The sequence below is a fragment of the Ambystoma mexicanum genome, chromosome 2p, assembly GCF_040938575.1.
Source record: "Ambystoma mexicanum isolate Mex_15411 chromosome 2p, UKY_AmexF1_1, whole genome shotgun sequence".
In the NCBI taxonomy this organism is placed as follows: Eukaryota; Metazoa; Chordata; class Amphibia; order Caudata; family Ambystomatidae; genus Ambystoma; species Ambystoma mexicanum.
Genome location: NC_090923.1, coordinates 521,691,946 through 521,717,751, shown reverse-complemented (window position 1 = coordinate 521,717,751; position 25,806 = coordinate 521,691,946). Strand labels below are relative to the sequence as shown.

Sequence of the window (25,806 nt, the reverse complement as noted above, 5' to 3'; positions counted from 1 at the left end):
CTCCGTCGACGAAGGAATCCCAACCGCTGCTGCCTGAACGGTAATAGGCATCGTCAATGACACTGAGGTCGACGAGCACGTCGTCGTCGTCGAGCCCTTAGACTTCGTCGTCGATTTCGATGCCGACTTCCCGGCTGAAGCATCCCGACTCATGGAAGACCTGGGACGGTCCCCTGAGGAGGATTTTGACAGCGCTAGCCTCTCCGTCTTAGATGAGGAGGAGGAGGGCTTTTTATGTGATGAGGAAGATCCAGCATGTTTCCCCTTATGCTTGTCCGCGGTGCGAATTTCCGCTGGCCGTACCTTTTTCGATGGAGGCTCCGACTTGCTCCTGGAGGCCGTGGAGCCAACTTCCGAAGCCGGGTAGGCACCCGCTCCGTCATTAAGCCAGTCGACCAGCCTTCTTTTACGGTCCTTAAGGGTTTTTTGAGAGAAACCCTGGCATATCTCACATGTATCCGCCGTGTGGTGCGGGTGGAGACAGTAGATACAGTTCATGTGGCCGTCTCCTTCATAAACTTTTTTGAGGCCACATGTTGCACACGGGCGAAATAACGCTTTACCAGACATAATTCTCCAGAATTTGAACTTCGCCGAAGCGAAACAGAAAACAACAACCTAGTTTTCACTAGTAGTAGACACAAGGATCCCACTACTTTGAAAGACGGTTGAAATCTGAGGGAGCGCGGGGGCGGGGCCTGTATTTATATCATGACGTCCTGACGGTGCGGGCACGCATGATACAAAACGAGGTGGATAGGACGCATAAGCGTCGAAAAAGTTTTCCTACGGGAAAGGGTCTATATAATGTACCGGGGATTCCCAGCCTGACGACGGGGAATATTCTAAGCATGTGAATCCATGAAAGATCCAATGCTGGAGAAAGTATGTTAATATTAGTGACACCTTATCACGGTGCATCTTAACTAGTGTTCTCCATTGTGAGACCAAAGGAGGTGTGCTGTCCCTCATGCAACCAAGGTGGACAATTGATGTTTTTTAAATAGCCCCTCATCCCAAATGGTGCAGTCTTCCTTGCCAAGCTTAGGAGGGCACGGGGCAGTGTTGTCCAATTGGAAGTCTTGATAAATGAATGACCTATAGAAATCCTTGGTATCTTAACAGGTGCCAGGCAGAAAGTAGAAAAATGGGAGTGCAGTCACCTTTTGATTTATCACGGCGTGTTATTCCACATTAATCTAACATGCTAATATAATTTTTATTTGTTCAACTGCTGAGACTTCATGAGGAAACAAAGTTAGCCATAGACATTTCTTGCAGTCCTTACGGAGTTGTACATGAGACTTACTGTGTTAATTAAATAAAAAGGTTGAGGTCCTACTGCTGTTCAATGATTAGGTGAAGGCACTGCACACACAAATATATGATCACATGTTAAGGGGTGCACAGTCCTGGGCATTTTCATATGGTAGGGGGTACTATATAGTCGACTCAGCTTTAACCCTGATCTCCAGTAGTGTCAAGAAGCACACAAAACGGGAACAAGTGGTTACACTTGTGCTGTGAATGTCTTATGTGGAGTCCAGGCTCTGTGGCAGTGAACACCAGTCAATGAGCGTGTTTCTCATATAGGGCCACAGCGCCAGCTCAGGGTTTTTTCATGGGTATCAAGGGCTACATGGCGGACTGGGAAGCTATCCTCTGTTCAGTAACCTAGTACTCTCCATGTAGTTGATAAAGGAGGTATTGTGACAAGGGAGGGCTCTGGGAATCTTGTCGGCCTCAAGGTGGCTCTCCGCACCATCCTAAGAGCTCTGATAGTCCGGCTTTCGAGCTCCCTCGTGTCATCCTCCGCTCTAGGCACAGGACACCATCATCGTCACAAATCTACAAAAGAATGTGGTGCACAAGTAATTTACAAACATTCGAGAATGAATCACTGATGAATTAATTTCCCTGAAATGTAAAGCTGAAACAGACATTGACCAACACAAGTCACATTGTCTCCCTCCTTCCTCAATTTTCAGAAAACCAACAACAAAGCGTTACAGGACAACCATGTCTAGTGTTCTACTTACAGAGATCAGTCCCGTATTTCAGTCCGACTTTGGGCACCCAGCCCTTACTCCTGAAGTAGTGATATGCCATGTATGTAGGCCTGAAACTGGGATCCACTTCATTGAACACTTCCCAAAGTTTTAGAATAGGCAGAGGTTCCTAAATTAACATGAACAGAGCATGCTTTAAGTGCATTTGAAAGATACTTCAGTAATTCTGAATACCACACATGAAAAATGCAAAAATAGGCGTTGCTTGCGCAACGCATATACTCTATGGTATGGTATACTTTAACCTATATTCATTATTTCAGCATGTACAGTTTCCCCCCAATTCACTATTAATATATTGAATATAAACTAAATACTTGCTTGAATACAATTCTACAGAGTTATAAATGAATGAGCCAAATTGAACAAAGGGCAAAATAGCAAGCAAGGACACCATAGCCTCATTTGTTAATCAGCCGTGTCTTAGCCTGGAGCTGGTCCTACTCCCTAAGAAGGGGACAGTTTGACCCATTCAGTGGACTCTTCTTAAGTGGACTGTCAAAGGGAGCAAGTATGCAACAAACTACATTCTTTGTCCTCAGAGCTCAAATCAGACATTAGTTGGACTATGTAATTCAGATAGTTGCCAAACCTGTCCATAAAACAGTGAAGCAAATTCCATTCAAAAGGCATTGTAACCGGCCAGCCAGTTGCTCTACTAAGGGTCTCTAGAAGTACATGTTATGTCCAACAAATTGGAACCCTGTACAGTTTTGGGAGAAATGTGTACCGTTCAGTTTTAATCTTGCTTAGGGTAGCACATTTTGACAGTGCATTTTCAGGGTGCAAACAATACAGAGACACTTTAGACAGAAGTGATCATTTCTTTCTCCCTACAGAATAATGTAGACTGCCTGTCAATGTATTCGATACCACTTAACATGAAAGTACTGCAACAGCAGCAACTGTTTAGGAGCATGAGGAACTGCGCAAAACTCATTCCAAGCAAGGGGCCATGATAGTCATGCGTTCTGCGGGGGGCAGGATCCCACAACCCAGCAAAGCCATGAAGAAATGCAAGGTTTGCTTTTATCCTCTTCCTTCTCTCTCCCTCTACCCGGCTAACGTAGCTCTGTACTCTTTCCCTCCTTTTCCTATCAGCTTGCTGACTGGCCGCCTGGTGTACCTCAGTCTCACAGGTCCCTGGCACCCCCTCCAGCCCTCTCTTGCACTTGCCTCTGAGCCCTGCACATGCCCCACCCTCACTGCACTAGTGAAATGACCCAAGAGAGTTGCTCTCTCTGCACTTATCCCAGTGTCCACCGACTGGGTGCACTTCTAACCCCCCCCCCCCACCCGGTTACGTCTGTGCACTTGCACAATCTGAAATGCACCATGCCTGAAGATAGTCTGTTCTCCCCTGTCTTTCACCCCTAAATTGCACTTGGCAAAACTGCAAAATCGTCGCCAGTCCTATATGCTGTGTCTCAAATGCTAATTGTATTATTTGCACTTACCCTGCCTCTGCAGACTATTATCGTCTCAAAATTTCATGGGCTTTGAACAACTGTTTTTCCCCCTTCTTGAGTGCTTTGAAACACTTGCATTGTGTATAGGCGCTTTATAAATAAACATTACCAAGAAGAGCTTCTGAAAAAGGTCACAGATTGCCTTATTGGTGCAAGGCACAGGCAAACTGCAAGAGACAGCAGTGCCATGTAGCCATTCTAGGAAGCCTACAAACCGAAACGGATATCAGAGCAGAGAACTGCCATCAAGCCTATAAGCACTAAAGTTGGAAGTAATTCAACAATCAAAATCATACGGAACACTAAAATTGTTGGGAAGTTCAAAGGAAAGCATGCTATAATGCAAAGTTCAGAGCATTACCCCAACATTACTGGGCTCAGACACATTGTTCATTCAGGTCATAGTGGACACTTAAAGATATTATCAATTCCTTACCTCATTAAAAGTGATAATTAAGCATCCCAGGGCATACACCAAGAAGAAAGCCTAGGAAGATCAAAACATGAATTAGAATATAAAAATTACTGTGCACGTTGCCATCTTTAAATCACATCATTTTAAAAATCCATGTCCATTGCCATCCAATAGCGTGGCCAAAATGGTTAATTAAACTTCATGCCAACAGTATCAAACAGATACTGCATTTGTCGCTTTAGCCACACGAGAGCTCTCTGATGTTCCCTTTATTCTCAATCCCAGCGAAAGCCACCACATGGTCTTTATTATTATAAGCAATCCTGGAAGTATAATGTGTGATTAAGCATTGGTATTTACAGGGGGAACAACACACATGTTTCTGCTTAAAGAACATTGAAGTAATCATCAGTAGGCTCTTGCTAAAGAACAAGATTTGATCTACATTTAAAGTAGCCACAGAAAGGAGTTCTCCAAGTCGCATCTGTGGTGTGCCATTTAACAGTTCATCTTCCACCTCCCAGAGTATTTTCAAAAGAATGAATAAAAATGCAAGCCTCCTGTTACAAAGTTTCAAAAACAGACTTGACCACAGAAAGCACATTTCGAAAGTACAGTGTTTCAAAAAGAATGACAATGACCAACTTTACTACAGTACACATATATTGCTATTTCAAAACAATATTTATCATCTTGCCATCCTTTTTCTCCTCTTTTAGGTCACTCATTCTATCGTTCTCTTTCTCGGGCATGTTAGTGATTTTTGCTCTAACCATTAACTTTTATACTGTCGACCCAATACTCTCGTGCACAGAATGGGAGAGGTAACAGGGAAGTGGCTCAAATCCTTTCTTAGTGACAGATGCACCACAGTGACGTCTTCAAAGCCTTTGTCGTTTGTGGGGCAACTTGGGATGCCGATTTGTCCCTTTTCTGTTTCTGTAACGTCTTTATACGTCTCCTCCTTGAGCAGGGTCGCACCTTCCAGAATTAAGTCAACTACACCAACATCACCTTCATACTAGAGGGGGCCTAGATGTGTGCTTGATAAGACTGTTCAGCCTTACTGAGCAGTGGATTAGCAAGAGCTGGCTCAGACCTAAACAGGTTAAGATATATATTTTGCTGCTGGATACATTACTCACCGTAATCGTATTTCTGATGCTTGTATCTGCTTAGATTCACATGCTGTGCATAGGCCGACATCTAGTAGAAGCTGCGGAGTATTACAGTTTGTTTTTCGAAACTCGAAAATGGGCGTCGACACAGGCGTGCCAGTAATACTATCCCTAGTGTGACGTCCACTGTACCCAAGATCCCTCACGCGTCTAGGATCCTCAGATTGTATTTTTTCTGACATGAGGAAGCATGAGGAGTAGCGTGAGTACAGATAATCCAAGCAGATAGACAGAAAGGTAAGACTACAAGCAATCATGCGCCTTCTCTCGGAGGGGAGGAAGGGTGGGTCGCATGTGAATCTAAGCAGATACAAGCATCAGAAATACAATTACGGTGAGTAATGTATCCCTTCTGAGGCTTGTGGAATCTGCTTAGATCACATGCTGTGCATAGATTAGCGAGCAGTACCAGAAGAAGGAGGTGGGATGTGAGAAGGGTCATGAGCAAACAGGTGTCTTAGAACCGCTTGTCCCACTTGTGTATCTGTCTTGGAATGAGTGTCAATGCAGTAATGCTGAGTAAAAGTGTGAATAGAGCTCCAAGTAGCTGCTTTGCAAATGGTGTCGAGGGGAACATTTGCAATGAAAGCCAGAGTGGCCCCAATGCCTCTAGTAGAATGGGCCCTTGGCGTAAAAGGCAGAGTTTTGTCAGAAAGAGAGTAACACAGCTGTATACAGTTGATAATCCACTTCGAGATCGCGCCTTTAGAGACGCGATCCCCTTCTCTGCCTGTAGCTACGGAGACAAACAGTTGATCTGTTTTCCTTGGCGGTCTGGTTTTATTTACATAGTAGAGGACCGCCCTACGCACATCAAGGGTGTGTAGTTTCACCTCAGCTGAGCTTTGCGGGTTCTGGAAGAAAGCCGGAAGCTCGATGGACTGGTTTACATGGAACTTAGATATAAATTTAGGTGAGAACCTAGGGTGTGTGCGTAAAACCAGTTTGTCTTTGTGGATAGTAAAGAAAGGATCCTGCACTGACAGAGCCTGAATTTCACTGACCCTTCTTATAGAGGTAATGGCTACTAAGAAGGCCGTTTTATAAGTCAGGTGTTTGAGACTACTTTTATGCATGGGTTCGAAAGGGGGGCCCATGAGCTTAGCTAGCACCACATTGAGGTCCCATCCTGGCGGTGGGTTCGAAATAGGAGGGTGAAGTCTCTTTACTCCTTCCATGAAGGCTTTAACTACTGGTACTTTCCACCACGATACTTTGTTATGGGATGTGGTGTAAGCCGAGAGGGCTGCCAGGTGTACTTTCAGAGAGTTAAAAACCAAACCTGCGTCCAGCAGGTGGAGCATGTATGTTACAGCGTTGGAAGGAGTGCAATCAACTGGGTTGATTTGTTTATTCTGGCACCAAATAACGAATCTCTTCCACTTGTCAAAGTAACAGTGCCTTGTGTTTGGTTTCCTGGATTCTTTTAGGATGTCCATACACCTCTGTGGTAAATTGAGATGGCCAAACTCTATGACCTCAGGAGCCATGCTGCCAGGTTCATTGAGTTGGGTTCCTGGTGCACTGTTTGACCTTGTTGCTGGGACAGTAGGTTGTACCAGGCTGGGAGTTTGATGGGCTCGCACACCGCCATCCTGCGTAGGTGTGGAAACCATGGTTGTCTCGCCCACATGGGAGCAACTAGGATGAGCGTCATCGATTCCTTGTTCATCTTGTACACCACCTTCCTGATGAGAGGGGTTGGTGGAAAAGCGTACGCAAACATCCCTGACCAGTTCATCCACAGGGCGTTCCCTTGGGAGTCTGGCTGGGGGAACCTGGATGCAAATCCTGGGCATTGTTTGTTTTCGCTTGTGGCGAATAGGTCTATAGTGGGGAAACCCCACCGAGAGAAGAGATCTTCTACGATATCTCTGTGAAGGACCCATTCGTGTTCTTCTGGGAGGGAGTCTCTGCTTAGGGGATCCGCTAGGGAATTGAGCTCCCCTGGAACATGTTGTAATGACAGGAAGATGTTCCGTCTGAGTGCCCATATCCAGATTTTCTGGGCAAGCTTGGACAGATTTGGCGAACGAGTCCCTCCTTGTTTGTTCAGATAGAACATGGCTGTCGTGCTGTCCGTCCGGATCTGCACCGACAAGTTTAGCAGATGGGGCTCGAACGCCCGAAGCGCTCGGAATACTGCCAGAAGCTCTAGCAGATTGATGTGGTTCTTGGCTACTGAGTGAGACCAGAGACCCTGAGCTGTGTGGTGGAGATGGTGAGCTCCCCACCCAGTCAGGCATGCATCTGTAGTCACCACTGCCTGTACCTCTGGATCGTAAAAGGGTTTTCCCCTTGCGAGATTCTCTCTTGTCCACCAGTGTAAGCTCTGTACGAGTGTTGGCGAAACGACCACTAGATCGTCCCACTGACCACTTGCCTGAGACCACTGTTTCGCCAACCATTCCTGCATGGGACGCATGCGCAGACGCGCGTGGGGGACCAGGTAAATGCATGACGCCATCATGCCCAGTAACCGCATTGCTTTGCGTACCGTTATTTGTTGACCTGACTGATGATGTGGAATTTGCAGTAGTATATTCCGAATTCTCTCTTCCGAAGGGAAGGTCAACCCTTTCTGAGTATCTAGGATTGCTCCTAGGAACTGTTTTGAGGTGCTTGGCACCAGACTTGACTTCTTCTCGTTGATAGAGAAGCCTAATTCGTGGAGGAGGTCGATAGTCCTCTGAATGTTTGACCTGCAAATTCCTGGGGTTTCCCCCGTTATGAGCCAGTCGTCCAGATAAGGGTACACTGGGATTGCCTCCCTGCGTAGGTGTGCAGCCGCCACCGCCAGTACCTTGGTGAATACCCTTGGTGCTGAAGCTATCCCGAAGGGCAGTACCTTGAATTGGTAGTGGCGACTGTCCACCTTGAAGCGCAAGTATTTTCTGTGCGCTGGGAGCATGGAAATATGAAAATCAGCATCTTTCATATCCAAGGTTGCCATGTAATCCCCCTTTTTTAGGAGGGGGATTACCTCTTGTAGCGTGGTCATACGGAATTTTTGGGGCTTGACATACTTGTTGGCAGGCCGTAAGTCCAATACTGGGCGCATTGTCAAATCTTTCTTTGGCACAAGGAAGTAAGTTGAATAGATACCCTTGTTTACCTGGTGTCCTGGGACGAGTTCTATCGCGTCCTTTTCTAGCAGAATGGCGATCTCCTCGAGAAGGATCTTCTGATGTTCTAAGGAGTGTATTCTTTGTCGTGGAGGGTGGTTCCGGGGACGCTGCAGTAATTCTATACAATATCCTGTGGACACTGTTGACAGCACCCATCTGTCTGAGGTGATCCCTTCCCAAGCCTGGGTGAAGTTGGAAATGCGTCCCCCTACTGGGGTTGCGTGAGAAGGAACCCTGAACTGAGCGTCACTGCTTTGGTGGAGGCGTGCCACCTCCCTTGTTGGGGCTGCCTCTGCCTCTTCCACGACCTCTCTTGTTACCCCTGCCGTAACTTTGGGTAGACTGCTGGTTGTTGTTCCATTGTGTACCCTGTCCTTGGGCATAGTTGCCTCTTTGTGTATTTTGGCCGCGTGGGCGACGAAAATTACTGTTCCCCCTCTGGTTAGGGGGTTTGTTGGTAAGCTGGCCAAGGGATTTGAGAGTCTCGTATTCGTCCTTGGCATTCTTAAGTGCGTCTTCGACCGCTTTCCCAAACAATAGATCGGGTTCCACCGGCTTGTCTATTAATGAAGCCTGGGTTTCTGTTTTGAACCCCGACTGCCGTAACCACGCATGTCTCTTGATAACAGTACCTTCTGCTATCAATCTTCCTGCGTTGTCCGCGGCGTCGAAAGTTGCTTTTAATATGCAACCAGACACGGCTCTCCCTTCTGCCGAGATCCGAGCCAACTGGCCCTTTAACGGTTCAGGAGCAGAGGCTATGAGCGCCGCGACCTCTTCCCATTGATGGCAGTTGTAACTTGCCAACAGGGTGGTGGAGTTTGCAATCCTTGCTTGGTAGGCGGACGTTGAGGCTACCTTCCTGCCAAACCCGTACAGTTTTTTGCTCTCCTTGTCGGGAGGAGCTTCTGACGACGATAAGGGTGTCCCAGCCCTCTTCCGAGTGTTGGTAACCACTAGGGAGTCTGGTTTGAGATGTCCTCTTATATAAAGAGGGTCAGACTGGGCTGCCCGAAAAAGTTTTTCGACTCTGGGGTTGACGGCTCTGGTGAGGTTAGGATTCACCAGGGATGGATCTATTCTACGTTGGATGGATTTAAGGATAGGGATGGTCTGAGCGACCGGCCTCCTCTCTCCCACCAACTCTTCTGCGAAGTCCCTTTCCTCCTGTACACCGTGGGTGTCGATGTGAAAATGTTCTGCTGCGCGAGCGAGAACTTCATTAAGGAGGGGCTGGTTATCAACTGGCGAGTCGGTAACTGGGGCTTCGCTCTCTACCGGGGAATCTACTCTGTAAATTTCCTGCTCATCTTCTATCTCCTCCAGGTCCTCATCATCCGCATAGTATTCAGTCCCGGTTTGTTCCTCCATAATTTCAAACTCCTGGTGTGGAGTAGAGTATGGAGTAGAGTAAGGCTGCACCTCGAAGGGTTCAGGTCTTTCGAACCGGGCCTTTTTACTTAGGGGGATAGGATCAGAGGAGCCTGAGGGTGTGGCCCCTTGAGGGTCATACGAAAGGAAATGTTCTGGGTTTTTTTCATAAAAATCAGCTAAGGAAGACATCCATGACATGACCCTGTCTATGTCTTCACTGGACCATTCTTTGGAACAGGGTATGACTTTAGTAGTGACTTTAGTAGGCAATTTAGGGGACTCAAGGGTACCCTTGCTGGATGTTGATGTCCCAGTAGATTTGTGTTTGTCTGTCTGCTTAGGGTGGAAGGATGGTCTTACAGGAGTGGAAGGCTGTGCTTTCTGCTGTTTCCCCCCCTCCCCATGCGTGGAAAAATGTTTTCCCTGCCCCTTGGAGGCCCCAGAGACTTTCGACGGATGTCGTCGAGGGTCTGGGGAGGTATCTGTGTGTTTCGAGCGTGGGGCCTTGCTGGTGTTAACTGCGGCCTCGGTCTCCTGGAGCGCAGCCTGGGGGTGGAAGTCGTCTTCGTCTTCCGACGATCGAACTTCCGTTAATCTAGGGAGCGAGGCACTCTTGGCAAGAGTGGATGATTGCCTTGCGTCATGAGGCGATCTCGATTGAGAGCGCCCAGAGGACACCGAGTCGGACCGTTCTATCTGTGCCTCTTTCCGAGAAGTCGACGTCGTCGAGATTCGGTTGGACTTAGTGTGCTTAGTGGGTGTAGGGTGTGTAGCGCTTGCGTCGCCGGGGGTCTTCCCCATAGCCGCCCTGCCGGACAACCTTCCGAGGTCGGGGACCTGCGCTCGGCAGTCTTTCGACGCCGTAATGCCCTCGCCGTCCGAAAGTACGGCGTCGCTGCCATCGCTGAAGGCGCCCTCCGCTGCCATGGCCGCCTGCCTGGCGTGGTGGGCCCAACGCTTTGTCGAACGGTCCTTAAGTGTCTTAGGCTTAAACCTACTACACGCTCTGCAGTTCGCTTCGGGGTGGTCCCTCGGCAAGCAGAGATTGCACGTGGCGTGCCTATCGACCCAAGGGTATTTGCGGTTGCACTTGGGGCAGAATTGGAAAGGGGTACCCTCCATACGCACCTTGAGGCAGCGGGCTGGTAAGTGTAGGAAATATATAAGGTGTACCTATACGGTGTACCTATATACCAAGAGTGAAGAGTATGTACCACCCCCCACTCTCCCTACTTGCAGGGCCGAGGCCAGCGGCCTACTAGGCCCGGGCCGAGGCCAGCGGCCTTCCGAGGCCCAGATCCGTCGTGCAGCAGCCGACGGTCGATGTCTTCTCCAGCCGTCGTCGAGGGTCGACGTTGGGGTGGGGAAGGATGTTAATAAATAATTTTAAACTTCAATAATAAGCAAAAGTATGGCTAAGGCCAGGGGACTCCGCAAGATGCTTCCGACCAGTATGGCGGAAAAAAACAATCTGAGGATCCTAGACGCGTGAGGGATCTTGGGTACAGTGGACGTCACACTAGGGATAGTATTACTGGCACGCCTGTGTCGACGCCCATTTTCGAGTTTCGAAAAACAAACTAATACTCCGCAGCTTCCACTAGATGTCGGCCTATGCACAGCATGTGATCTAAGCAGATTCCACAAGCCTCAGAAATATATATATATATATGACAATGCATTACTTACCGTAAAAGCATTTCTGATGGTTGTATCTGCTTAGATTCACATGCTGTGCATAGGTCCGACATCCAGTGGTCACTGCGGAGTATTGCATTTTGTTTTTCGTAGTTGAAAAGGGACGTCGACAAGGCGTGTCTGAAATACTATCCCTATAGTGACGTGCGTTGTACCCACAATCCCTCACGCGTCGAGGTCCCTCCGTTTGTATTTTTCTGCCCTGAGGGAGCCTTCTAGACGTGAGGGAGTACAGAAAAGAGAGATATAAAAGGAAGTCTATGTTCCTTCCATCCGAGCGGGGAGGAAGGGTGGGCGCATGTGAATCTAAGCAGATACAACCATCAGGAATGCTTTTACGGTAAGTAATGCATTGTCTTCTGATGTTTGTTAATCTGCTTAGAATCACATGCTGTGCATAGACTAGAGAGCAGTACCCGGAGTTGGCGGTGGGTTATGAGAAGGAACAGTAGAGAAAAGATGTCTTAATACTGCCTGTCCCACCTGGGAGTCAGATCTCGAGTGTGCATCTAGACAGTAGTGTTTTGTAAAGGTGTGCACAGAACTCCAGGTAGCCGCTTTGCAGATGGACTCAAGGGGAACATTTGCAATGAATGCTATGGACGCCCCCGTGCCTCGAGTAGAGTGTGCTCTTGGCTTAAAGGGCAGTTCTCTCTTAGCAAGAGTATAGCAGAGAGTGATGCATTGAACAATCCATCTAGAAATAGTGGACTTTTAAACTGCATCCCCTTCTCTTCCTGCTGCCACCGAGACGAAGAACTGATTAATCTTCCTCAGTGGTCTGGTTCTTTCCATGTAGAACATGACCGCTCTGCGCACATCTAGTGTGTGCAGAGTTTTTTCTCCCAAGTTGGAAGGATTTTGAAAGAACGTTGGCAGTTCTATAGACTGGTTTACGTGGAATTTCGAGATGAATTTCGGAGCAAACCTTGGGTGCGTGCGTAGAACCACCTTATCTCTGTGAACTGTAACAAAGGGGTCTAGAACAGAAAGGGCCTGTAGTTCACTTACTCTCCTGATGGAGGTGATCGCTATTAGAAAAGCAGTCTTAAGAGTGAGGTGTTTAAGAGATGCTTTGTGCATGGGTTCGAATGGTGAGCCCATGAGTCTGGTAAGTACCACGTTAAGGTCCCATCCGGGAGTTGGGTCAGCTATCGGGGGGTGTATTCGCTTTACTCCCTCCATGAAGGCCTTTATAACAGGGATCTTCCACCACGACACTTTGAGTTGGGAAGTGGTGTATGCAGAAAGTGCTGCAAGGTGGACTTTAATGGAATTGAACACTAGACCTGAATCCAATAAGTGGGTCAGGTATAGAACAATATGTGCGGGAGAGCAGTCAATCGGGTTGATGCTTTTTCCTCTGCACCAGAGGACAAATCTCTTCCACTTGCTAGAATAGCAGTGGCGAGTGTTAGGTTTTCTGGCTTCCCTGAGGATGTCCATGCATCTCTGCGGGAGCTGTAGATGTCCGAATTCTATGATCTCAGGAGCAAAGCTGCTAAGTTCATGTTCTGGGGGCATGGATGCAGAGTCCTGCCCTTGTCTTGTGACAGCATGTTGTAAGGGCAGGGGAGTTTCACTGGGGGAGATAGAGACATCTCCATCAAGTGAGCGAACCATGGCTGTCGGGCCCACATTGGGGCCACCAGTATCATGGTCACTTGTTCCTGGTGCATCTTGTGCACCACCTTGTTGAGAAGGGGAGTCGGGGGAAAAGCGTAAACAAATTTCCCTGACCATTGCATCAACAGACCGTTCCCCTTGGATTGGTTCTGGGGGTACCTGGAGGCGTAACTTTGGCATTGTGAGTTCTCCAGGGTTGCGAACAGGTCTATTTCTGGGAATCCCCATTGTGTGAAGACGTCGAAGACGATGTCTTCGTGCAGTCGCCATTCGTACTCTTCGGGCAGGGGGAAATCTCTGCTGAGTTTGTCTGCCAGCAGATTGAGTTCCCCTGGTACATGTTGTGACAGTAGGAACATGTTTTGTTTGAGAGCCCACTTCCATATATTTTGGGCCAGTTTGGACAGTCCTGGAGAGTGGGTGACCCCCTGCTTGTTGATGTAGTACATGGCTGTGGTGCTGTCTGTAAGGACCAACACAGTCTTGCCTTGTAGGTGTTCCTGGAAGGCGTTTAGCGCCTTGAACACAGCGAATAGCTCCAGTAGATTTATGTGTTTGGATGCTACTTTCGGAGTCCACACTCCGTGAGCAGTCTGATGGGATAGGTGAGCCCCCATCCTGTGAGGGATGCGTCTGTGGTTAGAGTGGCTTCCGCCGCAGGTGTGGCAAAGGGTTTCCCTCTTTCCAGGTTTTCCTTTGTCCACCACCGTAGCGAGAGAACCAAGGCCTGCAAGACCACCACTAGATCGTCCCATAGTCCGCTGGCCTGACACCACTGGCTGTTGAGCCACTCTTGCATAGGGCGCATGCGCAGGCGCGCGTGAGGTACCAAATAAATACACAACGCCATCATGCCTAGCAAGCGCATTGCTTTGCGTACCGTCACCTCTCGACCGGTCACATATTGAGGGATCTGAAACAGCATGTTTTGGACCCTCTCGTTGGAGGGGAAGACGAGGCCGTCCTTTGTTTGAATTAGAGCCCCTAGGAATTGTTCGATTTGGCTGGGGTCTAGGCTGGACTTCTTTTCGTTGATGGAGAAGCCCAACTGGAACAAAAGGTCTACAGTCTTTTGGGTATTGGAGAAGCATGTTTTGTAAGAATCCCCTGTTATGGGCCAGTCGTCGAGGTAAGGGTAAACTGGGATGGACAACCTGCGCAGGTGGGCCGCTGCCACTGCCAGTACCTTCGTGAATACCCTTGGTGCCGATGCTATGCCGAAGGGTAGCACTCTGAACTGGTAGTGTTTGCCCTCTATCATGAACCTGAGGTATCTTCTGTGCGCTGGCAACATTAAAATATGAAAGTATGCATCTTTCATGTCCAATGTTGTCATGTAATCGCCCTGTGATAGCAGTGGGATAACTTCCTGTAAGGTCACCATACGAAACTTCTGGGGTTTGATAAACTTGTTCGCTGGGCGCAGATCATGGTTAGATCCTTTTTGGGTACAAGGAAGTACACTGAATAAATACCTTCCGTTACCTGAGATAGAGGCACGACCTCTATGGCTCCTTTTTCCAGCAGTTGTTGTACTTGGAGAAGGATGGCAAGGTGTTCTGGTGTCATGCGTCGTCCCCTCGGGGGTCTGTATGCTGGGGAACCGTTGAATTCGATGCAGTATCCGTGGGCTACGGTGGAAAGTACCCAGCGGTCTGACGTTATTCCCTCCCATGCTGGAAGAAAGGATGTTATCCGGCCCCCGACCGGTGTTGCATGGGAGGGGACGCGAATCTTAGCGTCACTTGGTGTTATCGGGGGCTTGGGAGCCTCTGGGGGTGGACCCCCGACCTCTCCCTTTACCACGGCGCTGGCCTCTTTGGCTGTACTGCCCACTATTGGTCTGATAATTGGTGGCAGGGTAGTGTTGCTGCTGATTCTGCTGTTGGCGTTGGCCACGAAAAAAGCGTTTGTTGCCATAGCCGTGTCTGGTAGTGGGCTTAGAGATCTGGTCAAGAGTTTTGATAGTATCGAACTCTTTTTTTATCCATCTCCAGAGCCTCATCCGCCGCTTTCCCGAAGAGGTTTGAGTCTTCAACAGGTTTATTTATTAAAGACGCCTGTGTCTCCGGTTTGAACCCTGAGTTGCGCAGCCATACATGGCGTTTTAGGAGTATTCCCTGAACCAGGGAACGTCCCGCTGTCTCTGCAGCATCCAGAGAGTTCTTTACAGTACTCTGGTTGACCTGGGTTCCTTCGCCAATAGTTGATAGCAGGCGTGTACGTAGAGGTTCCGGCGCTTCTTCGGCGTCTTTGCGCAGTTTGGCCCACTGCGCGTCTCCGTAGCTAGCTAGCAAAGAATTGTTGTTCGCAATTCTTGCAGAATAGGCAGCCGAGGATGTGACTCTCTTTGCAAGGGCATGTAACCTCTTGCCCTCCTTGTCAGGTGGTGCCTCGCTGGTGGACAGCGGCACCCCTGCCCTCTTCCTTGTATTACTTACTACAAGGGAATCCGGAATGGAATGTTCCCTGATGTACAGCGGGTCTGAGGGTGAAGGAGTGAAAAGTTTTTCAATTCTTGGATTAACTCCTCTGATTAGTGTGGGTGTGGATAGCGAAGGGATGATTCTTCTCTTCACTGAAGCGAGGAGGGGAATGGTCTGGCTGACCGGGGGTTTCTCCTTAATTACTCTTTCCACAAAGTCTATTTCAGGAGATATCTCCCCAGTGTCCAGTTCGAAATGTGCTGCTGCTCTGCGCAACAGGGCATTGAATGTGGGCTGTTAGTCAATGGGAGACGTGTTTCTAACAGGTGAATTGTCCGGAGGATTAAGGTTCAGGACATCAGTGTCCGAATATACTGATGGGGATTGCCAGGGATGAGAAGGTCCTTCTTCTGGATTTTCTCCGAAGCCTTCTCCTACCATGTCTGGGCTGTCTTCCAGACCTTCCTCCTGGTTCTGTCCCTCTTCATTGTCCACAAATTCATCCTCCTCCTCCAAGTATTGTTCCTCACCAGTGAGGTCATACACATTATGGAAATCTAAGGCTGTGTCCTGCTGGGGATTGAATAGTCTCGGGAATTTGGCCCTGGGGTCCTCCTGAGGCCCTTCTCGTTCTCTTGGGAGTAGGAGGGTTCTGGGTCTTCATAAACCTCTCCATTCTCTCCATGCAGAGATGGAGCCTTTCCATGGTTTCATGGGGTACCCCTGAGCGGTCTAGCGGGGGAAAATTAGTGTCATCTAGCTGAAAACGGCTCGACCTCTCCCATAACGTCGAGGAAAGTGTCCCGTTGCCTTCCGAAAAGCCTTCCGGTGTGCTGGGGGTCCCCCCGACTGAAGGGGGTAGTCCCTGTCTTTCTTCGGGCTTTTTCGGCGTGTCTTTCGACCTTTGCATAGCGCTCTACGTGTCTTTCGGCGTACGCTTCTGGGCGTCGGCTACAACGATCCTCGCGAAGCTCTCTGCGACTCGTTTGTCAGCTTTGGGCTGTGGTTTCGACGTTACGGTGTCGATCGTTCTACGGCGGCGTGCGCTCTCTGCTGGTGCGCTCCGGCCGATGGTTTGGGGGCGGCGCCCTTATTTGCCGAAAGCCCAGTCACTGGTCGTGGCTGCGGTTGCGAGAGGGGCTTTGAACCTGAACGGTCCGAGGAGTCCGCCGGTGGAACCTGCGTCTCCTTGGGCGCTGATGCTTTCTTCGTCTTCGACGAAGAAGAGCCATGGGTTGTGTGCTTATGTGTGGTATCGTGTGCGTCAGTGTCGCCGGGGTGTTCATCCCCCATAAGCAGGGCGTGAGCCGAGCCCGTCGGGGCCGGGGACAGACGACGAAGAGCGCGAGTGCTCTTTAGAGGGGTCTACGACTTCCGTAGCGGAGGTCGTGTTATCAAGTTCCTCGTCACTGTCGGTGGTAGCAGCGGCGGGTGAAGAATCGGCCTTCGACATAGCGTAGGCCGCCCACCTCTTGACCCTACGGTCTTTTAGAGTCTTTGGCTTAAGAAGCCGACAAGCCGTGCAACCCTCCTCTTTGTGATCGAGGGGCAAGCAGCGGTTACACCGTGAATGCTTGTCCTTCCAAGTAAACTTGCCCTTGCAAAGCGGGCAAAACCTAAAGGGTGTCCTCTCCATAGCCGAGGCAATAAATTGTGATAACGACCCCAAGGGAAAGGAAGGGGAAAAGGAAAGGCATTCTCAGAAAAGAACCAGAGATGTCCCACGACCCCACTCTCCCTACTGTATTTGGCCTGCGAGGCCAGGCCACGTGTTCGGCAACGCTGAAGGATCTCCTCCGCTCGTCCCCTCCGTCGAAGATCTTGCTCGGCGGAGACAGCTTCACAACTGCGTCGAGGGAGGGATCGATGTGTTATATATTAAGTAGGAAAACGACCAAAGGTCGAGGAGAAGAAATCTGCAATGTCTCTCGAGGAGCTCCGCGTAAAGGCGACCAGTAGCTGGGCGGAAAAAAACAATCTGAGGGACCTCGACGCGTGAGGGATTGTGGGTACAACGCACGTCACTATAGGGATAGTATTTCAGACACGCCTTGTCGACGTCCCTTTTCGACTATGAAAAACAAAATTAAATACTCCGCAGTGACCACTGGATGTCGGACCTATGAACAGCATGTGATTCTAAGCAGATTAACAAACATCAGAAATATATATATATATATATTTATTTATTTTTTTAAATAACAAAAATAAGAAAATCAGACCAGGTCTGTGGGAGTCCTATTCGACTCGCCATGTTCATGAATCGACATGCTAAGCTAGCATCAACTCTTCCCATTATTAAATTAATGCATCATGTTTATATTCCATTACAAAGGCATCACAGCAATAGGGGCCCCTTCAGCATACTGGTGGCTACACTCTAGAAGACCCTCTCTCAAGAAACTTCCCATGAGGATCATTCCATGCCCTTCAGAAGGAAAATGAAATCCTTCCTCTTGGGAGCTTCTGGAAGTTCGTCTCCCGAATTCCAGTGCTTGGGTGGCTGCTGGGCAGTAAGTGCTTTATAAAGGTCACCAAGCCAATACTATACATTAGCAGGTGTTGCCTTTTAGAGCAGGAGTCTGGATAAAATGCAGGGTTGCTGTGGCAAAAGCCAGCTATTGTTGCAACTAACTTTCCTAAACACACTGGCCGCCACTGTTGCAGAGGCACCAGTGATGAAACAGCAGCACATGCAAAAGAAAATCAATTATCAGGGAGAGGACAAAGACCTAGGGTTTATCAATAAAATTGACCAAATCATACAAACATGGATGGCCACACACAGTGTATGTCTCAATGACGAAAAGACCAAACTCCTAATCATAGGGTCACCAGTTAGGCTTAGTAAACTCCCATCCAATACAACTCCATCACTATTGACGGCATCAAAATAAAAGTTGCCAAGGAAGTAAAAACTTTAGGTTTTTACTTGGTCTCGGCACTCAATCTCAGACAAATTAACCCCACAGCCTCCGCAACTAGCTACAAGTGTAAAGTGATCCATGCATGTAAACCTTTTTTGACTACAGATGGCTGTATTACTATTGCACGGGCTCTAATCCTATCAAAATTGGATTACTGTAATGATCTCTACTTGGGCACCAGCAATCATAACACTAACAAACTCCAAACCCGCCAAAACAACGCTCTAAGAACTGCCCTAAGCATTCCTAAAGGTCATCACATCTCTCACTTAAGACGCTCTATCAACTGGCTTGCCATTAAAGACAGACTCAAGTACAAAACACTAAATCAGACGTAAAAACGGCTCAACAATAAGGCACCCATATACTTGACGGAGAGGTTCACCAAACACATCAGAACGACCCATCAGAAAGGCACACTAACAGCATTAGAATTCCAATTTCAAACTTAAAAAAACAGGAGGCTCCAGCTTTCCAGTCTTGGCCGCACAACTTTGGAACTGCGTACCAGACACTTTAAATCCCAGCCTTTAAATCCGATGTCAAACACTGGCTACACTTTAATGACCACTGATGCACCTGTACTGCATCTTTACTTGTGTATCTGTAACTAAACTTTTTGCAAGCACCCAGATGCCAGACGGCCCGGCGTGCTCTATAAATGAACAATACAAACACTCACTCGGGCGCTCCCGGTATGTGGAAAATAAAAGTATAAATGCTTGTTACATCTTTGAAAAGCTGCAAGCTCACTACAGAGAAGCTGGGAGAAAGCCGACTTTCACCATTACTTGGACAGACCAGAGGTTGGGCGGAGGTGGGGCTGGGAGAAGTAATTACAAAAAAAAAAATTCAAATAAAAAAATTAAAATGTCTAGCCTGTACAACTTCCACATCTTTATTGATACCACCTAAAAATGAAAGCACATCGACTCTACACTAGCTTGCAATTCTCTGGGTGGTGAAATGCAGATTACACTGCTGTTGCTTCTGGAATGCTGTTGGTCCCAACGATACTTTTCGAACAGGAAAAGTAAATGGAACCTTCTCAAATGTATTGCTTTGAAGACATGATGGTTGTCACAAGACTGCATCCTATGGATACTCTACCTGCATCCAATGGAGTTTAAAGTGAGGATTGCCCTTTTCCCCCTATGCGAATGAAATGTCCAGCATGTTTCTGTTACTCATTTCACTCTGGCATTACCACCTGATTAATTTGATGGATCAAAAGCTAATGTATGATACCATCTTGCATAATATTTTCCTTTAGTCCAATAACCATTATTTAACAGGCATTGGCAAATGTTTTGGCTTTTGTGTAGATATTGCAAAGGCATTTGCAATGCCTACTACTTATACACAAGCCAACGCTGCTGACTTTGCAATGCTTGTTTTTAACATGACGTCAGTAAAGGACACGCTTCATGCTTAGAAACCGAGCGTGTGAAGGCAGACCTGGTTAAGATATTTGTATTACGCCAGGAGTGAATTTACAGCTCCAATTAAGTCATTAACTCGCAGAAGACTGCTTTTGAAAAAAAACTGGCAGGCACTTCAAGCACAAGGTTTGATGGTAAGGCTTAACAAACCTAGCTCAAAGAGATGAGTTTTGGACGTGGCAAGAAGTCACTGGAAAAAGGCCATAGGGTTTAGCATGGCCATGGCCAGTTAATGGGTAGGTAAATAGCCAAACACCACCTACAATGTTGTGTCCCCATTCATCTGCCATTTCCCCCAGCTGTATACTGATAAAATAGTTTCTGCTTATAGGTTGTGCTTTAGCACCAACTAAAAGCCAAATCACCTCACTGATGATCCCCAACAAGGGTGAAACACGTTTATGGGGTTGCTGGTGGTACTCTCGTTCAGGTTGGAATTGCCATTGCATTTCGGTGCTGGACTGCCCCTGGGCAGTACAAAGACTGATATGCAAATGGATATTTCCCATCTGTGAAAGGCACAGTGAGTAAAAGCAGTGGCTGCGAACTCTCAAGTGGTTAATAACCACTGAACAGGTTATCAGGCCTTGTTCTGTCGAGAGAGGGGCACCCGCTACCCTTGCAAACTAAAAGCCAAGACGAAACATGGAAAACGATATAAAAGTAAAGGGATATGTGTGACATAATGACTACCACCCTGCCAGAGTACATATATGAATAGTGGTTTCTAAACTCCTACTGGGACCCACACTGCTACGAAACCAACACTGACCTCCATCACAAAGGTGAAACAGGCACAGATTAATTGTACAACTCCTTCACCTCTTTAAAATGGCATGGGCTGAGGACAGGCTCTTCAGAGGGGGGGGGGGGGGCGAGAGGGGTGGTATTGAGCCAGCAAGAAGCATCCAATCATGGTTCTATGAATCTAGAACGACAGATGAAGTAATACAACACCAAAAACCCACTCATGTAAACAGATACACAGGATATGTAGAATGTTTGGTTGCAAGGGGGCTCTTGGTATGAAGACAGGAGTATTCAGGCAGCAATGCTCAAGTTCACGTATATGCTTTAAAAAAAGTAAGGAGTAGGGTCTAAAATGTCACTAGGGCCCTTGCAACTGGACGGGGGATCCACACCGCTACAGATACCCTTCAGTCTTGTTGTAGCCCATGGTTAGGGGATTGAACAAAGGATACCTGGCGTGTGAAGCTGCGCCGGGGATCCAGACATAAAAAAAGAAAAGAATATCAGATCCCCAGCGCAAGAGCCACGCCGGGGTCCATGATGAGAAGAAATAGAGTAAAGGACCCTCGCGTATGCCGACATGAGGGTCGCTTTACTCTTTATAAAAAACAAAGAGCGATGTCCGGTGTGAGTGGAGCGCCTGACAACGGTAAAACCCTGCTAAAGGGTTAGGTACTCAGCTTGTTACACTGTCTCAGCCCGGGCCTCTATGCTGGAGCTCCCCTCGTTATGGGAGCGCTTTGAGCACTGTGTTGCTGCCTCCCACCCCCCAAGGTGGCCACTGATTGCTGGACCCCGGTCACCTTTGATGACTCCCGCTCCCCAAAGCTGGGGTGCGCCCAGTGTGCGTTTAGCCCTGCGGGGCTGAATATAAGAAAGGGGCCACCCCCTTTCAGGTGGCCCACCAGTACTCCCTGGGCCACACCTGGCATAAGTGGCCGAGGTGGAACAAGTAGTGTTGGGCGCACACGTTGCCTCAGAGCTGGGTTGCATCTGAAATATGCAGCACAGCCCAAATAAAGACTTTGGGCCCCCCACACACTGTTGCTGCTCCTTGCCGCCTACTGCTACAATAGCTACTATCAAAGAGCATAGAAAGAAAGCGGAACCCAAGAGCAACAGCAAGGACCTTGAGACAACACTGTTCAGGTTGTCTTGCAAGTAAGGTCTTTATAGTTTTTAATATAGTGCACTGTATAGACAACTATATTTTTTTTAAGGACTCTTTATATGTTTAAGTTACACAGCTGCTAGGTTTAGTGTAATCTGTGTAAGGAACTCATGGTGGCAACAGTAAATACAGACAAGTGGACTTTAGAAACGTGCCTATTAACATGCCCTGGTTGACTTTAGAAGTGCGCCTAATATCCTCTCTGTGCAAAGTTGAATCTAGAAGTGTGCCTATTAGCGTGCCTTGGTTGAATTTAGAAGTACGCCTAATATCCACTCTGCAAAGTTGAATTTAGAAGTGTGCCTAATAACGTGCCTTGCCCGATTTTAGAAGTGTGCCCTTGTTGAATTTTGAAGTGTGCCCAATATCCTCTCTGTGCAAAGTTGAATCTAGAAGTGTGCCTATTAGCGTGCCTTGGTTGAATTTAGAAGTACGCCTAATATCCACTCTGCAAAGTTGAATTTAGAAGTGTGCCTAATAACGTGCCTTGCCCGATTTTAGAAGTGTGCCCTTGTTGAATTTTGAAGTGTGCCCAATATCCTCTCTGTACAAAGTTGAATCTAGAAGTGTGCCTATTAACGTGCCCTGGTTGACTTTAGAAGTGTGCCAAATAGCGTGCCCTCGTTGAATTTTGAAGTCCGCCTAATATCCTCTCTGTGCAAAGCTGAATTTTAGAAGGGTGCCTAATTGCATGCCCTGGTTGAATTTAGAAGTGTGCCTGATGGCGTGCCCTGGGACTAATGAAGTGGATGGAACGAGTGAAATGGGTGGAATTAGTTAAGTGAATGGAACGTGTGAAGATGACTTATGTGGATGGATGATGCATGGAGTAAGGATAACATGGGTAGAACGAATGAAAGGAGCAGTGTAAAGATGACCTATGTGTATGGATGATGCATGGAGAAAGGATAACGTGGTTAGAACGCATAAAATGGTGGAGTGCATAAAATGGTGGAGTGCATAAAATGGATGTGGGAGTGCACGGAATGGATGTGGGAGTGGTTTGGAGGGCAGGGAACGTCTGAAAGAACAATGAGAGGAACGGTCTGAGTGCTTGAAACGGTCGTAACGCACGGAACAGTCGGAATACATGGAACGGATGAAGCTCATGCAACTATTGGAATGGGAGTGATCACAAGCACCTAAAATAAACCACCATATTCACATCTCCACGCTTACTCTCTTCTTTACACCACCACTCAAATAGAACACAGCGATACTATGACACCATTTGGTATAGCTGTTCTCATACCAACATCTGCCTCATACTCCCCATCACTCTTAATAAACACTGCTGGTTACACACCCCCCAGCCAGGCGTTCTCCTCAGGCCTAACGCAGCCACAATCGGTCTGGATAAATCCTGCCAGAACGAACACAAACTCTTGACCTCTCAACCACCACTCCTACCACTAAGAAGCAGCTATTACACGAATGCCACACCAGCTGCACACATATCCGGTTCTCACAAGCACCTTTGACTCCCTCTACTGACTTGAACTTCAGTTTCCAAGGGCGTTCAACCTACCAGCGCCTTCAGACCATACCAATGGTACATAAGGCGCTTTATATAAATGCAAAATAACATAACATAGCAAGTGATCACAGTTCAAGGGTGTTTATTGAACCTTAGAATGGGTGACAAATGCCTAATCTAAACCTAAATCTAAGATGGGAGCAAGCTACGACCATCAAAAAATAATAAGGCAGTCCTAGTGGCGTCTTGTCAAGTAAAGAGGGCCTATAGTAAAATCTTATTGCCAATCCTTACTACTAGTTACAAAAAAGAGTGTGGGATAATGTTAAGTGTTCACAAAACAAAGTCAGGATGGTTTGGTTGCGTCTCCCTTCCCCACGTTTTAAGCACGGGACAAGGCTGGACTTCTGAGCACAGCACGCACCTGGGCCTCGTCAACACGAGGTTCACAGCCCCAGTTCAACGATATCAAAGCCTTCACAGGCTAAGCCTCTTTCCTGCAAAGGTCGCTTGCCTTGAAGGCCTGCTGATTCAAACAAACGAACAAAGATCATTCTTTCGTAGCCTTGCACTTTAGGCGATTGCTCTTCGCCCCTCGGATCTCCCTCCACTGGGTTTGGTTCCTTCTTAAAACTCTGGCCTCCCTCCGTTGGGTTCACTACACCATTTCTTTAACACAGTTCATGTATTGCTCAGTTCATCAGAAAGCAGAGTTTTCCTTCTCCTAGCTTTCTTTCATCATCCCTCTGTGGGGTTCACACTTGCCTTTCTTCACCTTTCACAACCTTGTCGGAAAGTGGGGTTCCCTTCCCCTAGCTTTCTCCTTACAATGGGTTAGAGACTTTCGATTGAACAAGGGGTTTAACGTGACCCTTGTAGGACCACTCTGACGCTTCACGTCACCCTTTGCTCGGCCTTCTGATCTTCGCAGTTTCAACAAACAAAACAAAAGGGGCCAGCGAGAGTCCTTAGAATGAGCACTCCTACAGTGCATGACCACTCTGCAGCTGGCCCATGTCTGGGCTTTCTTAACAGTTCAAACATACACACATGTTCTTTCTTCTTGCGTTATAAAATGTTGCTACTCGGAACCTTGGGCTCAACACAGTTTGGTTTGCCATCGGTTTCCTCCAACTCACCGGCTGTGCTGAACTCTTTGGCTTCTCTGATCTCTGGAGTCAAGGATAGTGCCACGGTAGCCAGCTTGGCACCCTGCATGCATCAATGCGGGAGGCCCCTGTGCACCGGTGACATCTGCTGCACCGCACGCAGCTGTAACACCCGGTCTTACGATTTCCCTTTTAGAGGCTTCGCGGGTCTGAGTTGAAAAGGGCAAGGGCAGTTCCCCCTTCTTCGTCCTTCCAGGTCTTGCCGCCCTTCTCCTCCACTTGAACTGCCGGTTTGGTGTAGCTGTCTCCTTATGCGTTCGGCCTTGCTCGAAGTGTGCTTTCATGCTCCGCCTTTTATCCCTGTGGGGAAGGTAAAGGGCAAACCGGTATGCCTGGTTATTGTCAAATGCCTGACTCTGCCTGACCCGTGTGTTGGGACATATCAGGTAAACAGCTCTGGGGTTAAGTCCATTGTCTGTTGCAATGTAAGAAAGTGTTCTTGTCGGAAAGGGGGGGGCGTGCTTCTAAATAGCCTACGGGGTAGGAAAGGGGAACGTTGTTATAAGTAAGGGGATACCGCGTCTCAACCCTCTGTGTCCCACTTCCACTCCCTGAAGACCCCTTGCCCAGGTGATCCTCCCCCACTGGTCCACCACCAGGAATGGTATCCAATAGCGATGGCTGTGACCTGGCCACCTGGCCAACAGATCTCCGGGGACTAGTGGGTGAGACATCTTCAGGTTTCTCACATCCAAGTGTCTTGAGTTTTCCCCTTTTATACAAAAACCCACAAAACCCTACTGGTGTACCGGAAATGTATATGAGCTTTAAACCACTAAAGAACCGTATACAAGCATTCCTTTTGTCCGCCTTTCCTTTTGTGCTCCAGTTACTCTAACCATGCGTTTTCTCCTTAAGGGAAATTGCCTACCCTAACCTCTTGATCTTCCCTACCCATACCACTTTCCTAATGAGGTACACCAGGGTGATCTTGTTAAGTTATAAGTGAAGAGCAAAGCTGTCTATTGTGTGCCCGCCTACACCTGTCTGCATATATGATACAGCATTGGTAAAGCGCCAACACAAGTGTTTCAAGGCACAACGAGGCAAGGAAGGGGGAACAGAGGAAGGACATAAACACTGATTTTACTATGTCAAGTGACATTGAGATTGCGCAAGTGGAGGGGAAATGTGCCAGGGGAAAAGGGGAGGGGGCAGTGCTGTGCATGGGATCAAAATAATAAGAGTGTGGCTAGCAGGTGGCAGGTACAAGGGCAGACAGTCAGTGTCCAAAAGTGCAGCTAGGGGGACTGTAGAGTTACAGATATAGATGCAAGTGCAAGGGTTGCCGGGTGGCAATGCAGGTGTGCAACTGGGCGGGTAGGGACCTGGGCCCGAAATCAGAGGGTAGACAGGTGACCAGAGCAGTATCACAAAGGAAATCAGCAGGGGAGAGGGAGAGAGAAGGCAGAAGCAAAGAGGAAGGTCTTGAGGTGCTTCTGGAACCGGAGATGGCTCTGCTAGAGTTTGAGAGGTAGGGAGGCTGT

At 48.1% G+C, this 25,806-nt stretch overlaps 1 protein-coding gene across 4 annotated transcripts in view; it reads right to left on the bottom strand.

Moving 5' to 3' along the window:
* The window catches only part of TSEN2 (tRNA splicing endonuclease subunit 2), a 270,669-nt gene that overhangs the window by 119,956 nt on the left and 124,907 nt on the right, over positions 1-25,806 (bottom strand). For all 4 annotated transcript variants that reach the window (XM_069643934.1, XM_069643933.1, XM_069643935.1 and 1 more), the window contains 2 exons: positions 3,975-4,025; positions 2,040-2,178 (listed from right to left, as the gene is read on the bottom strand). In XM_069643934.1, coding sequence (XP_069500035.1) covers positions 2,040-2,178; positions 3,975-4,025 — 190 coding nt within the window. The remainder of the gene's footprint in view (positions 1-2,039; positions 2,179-3,974; positions 4,026-25,806) is intronic.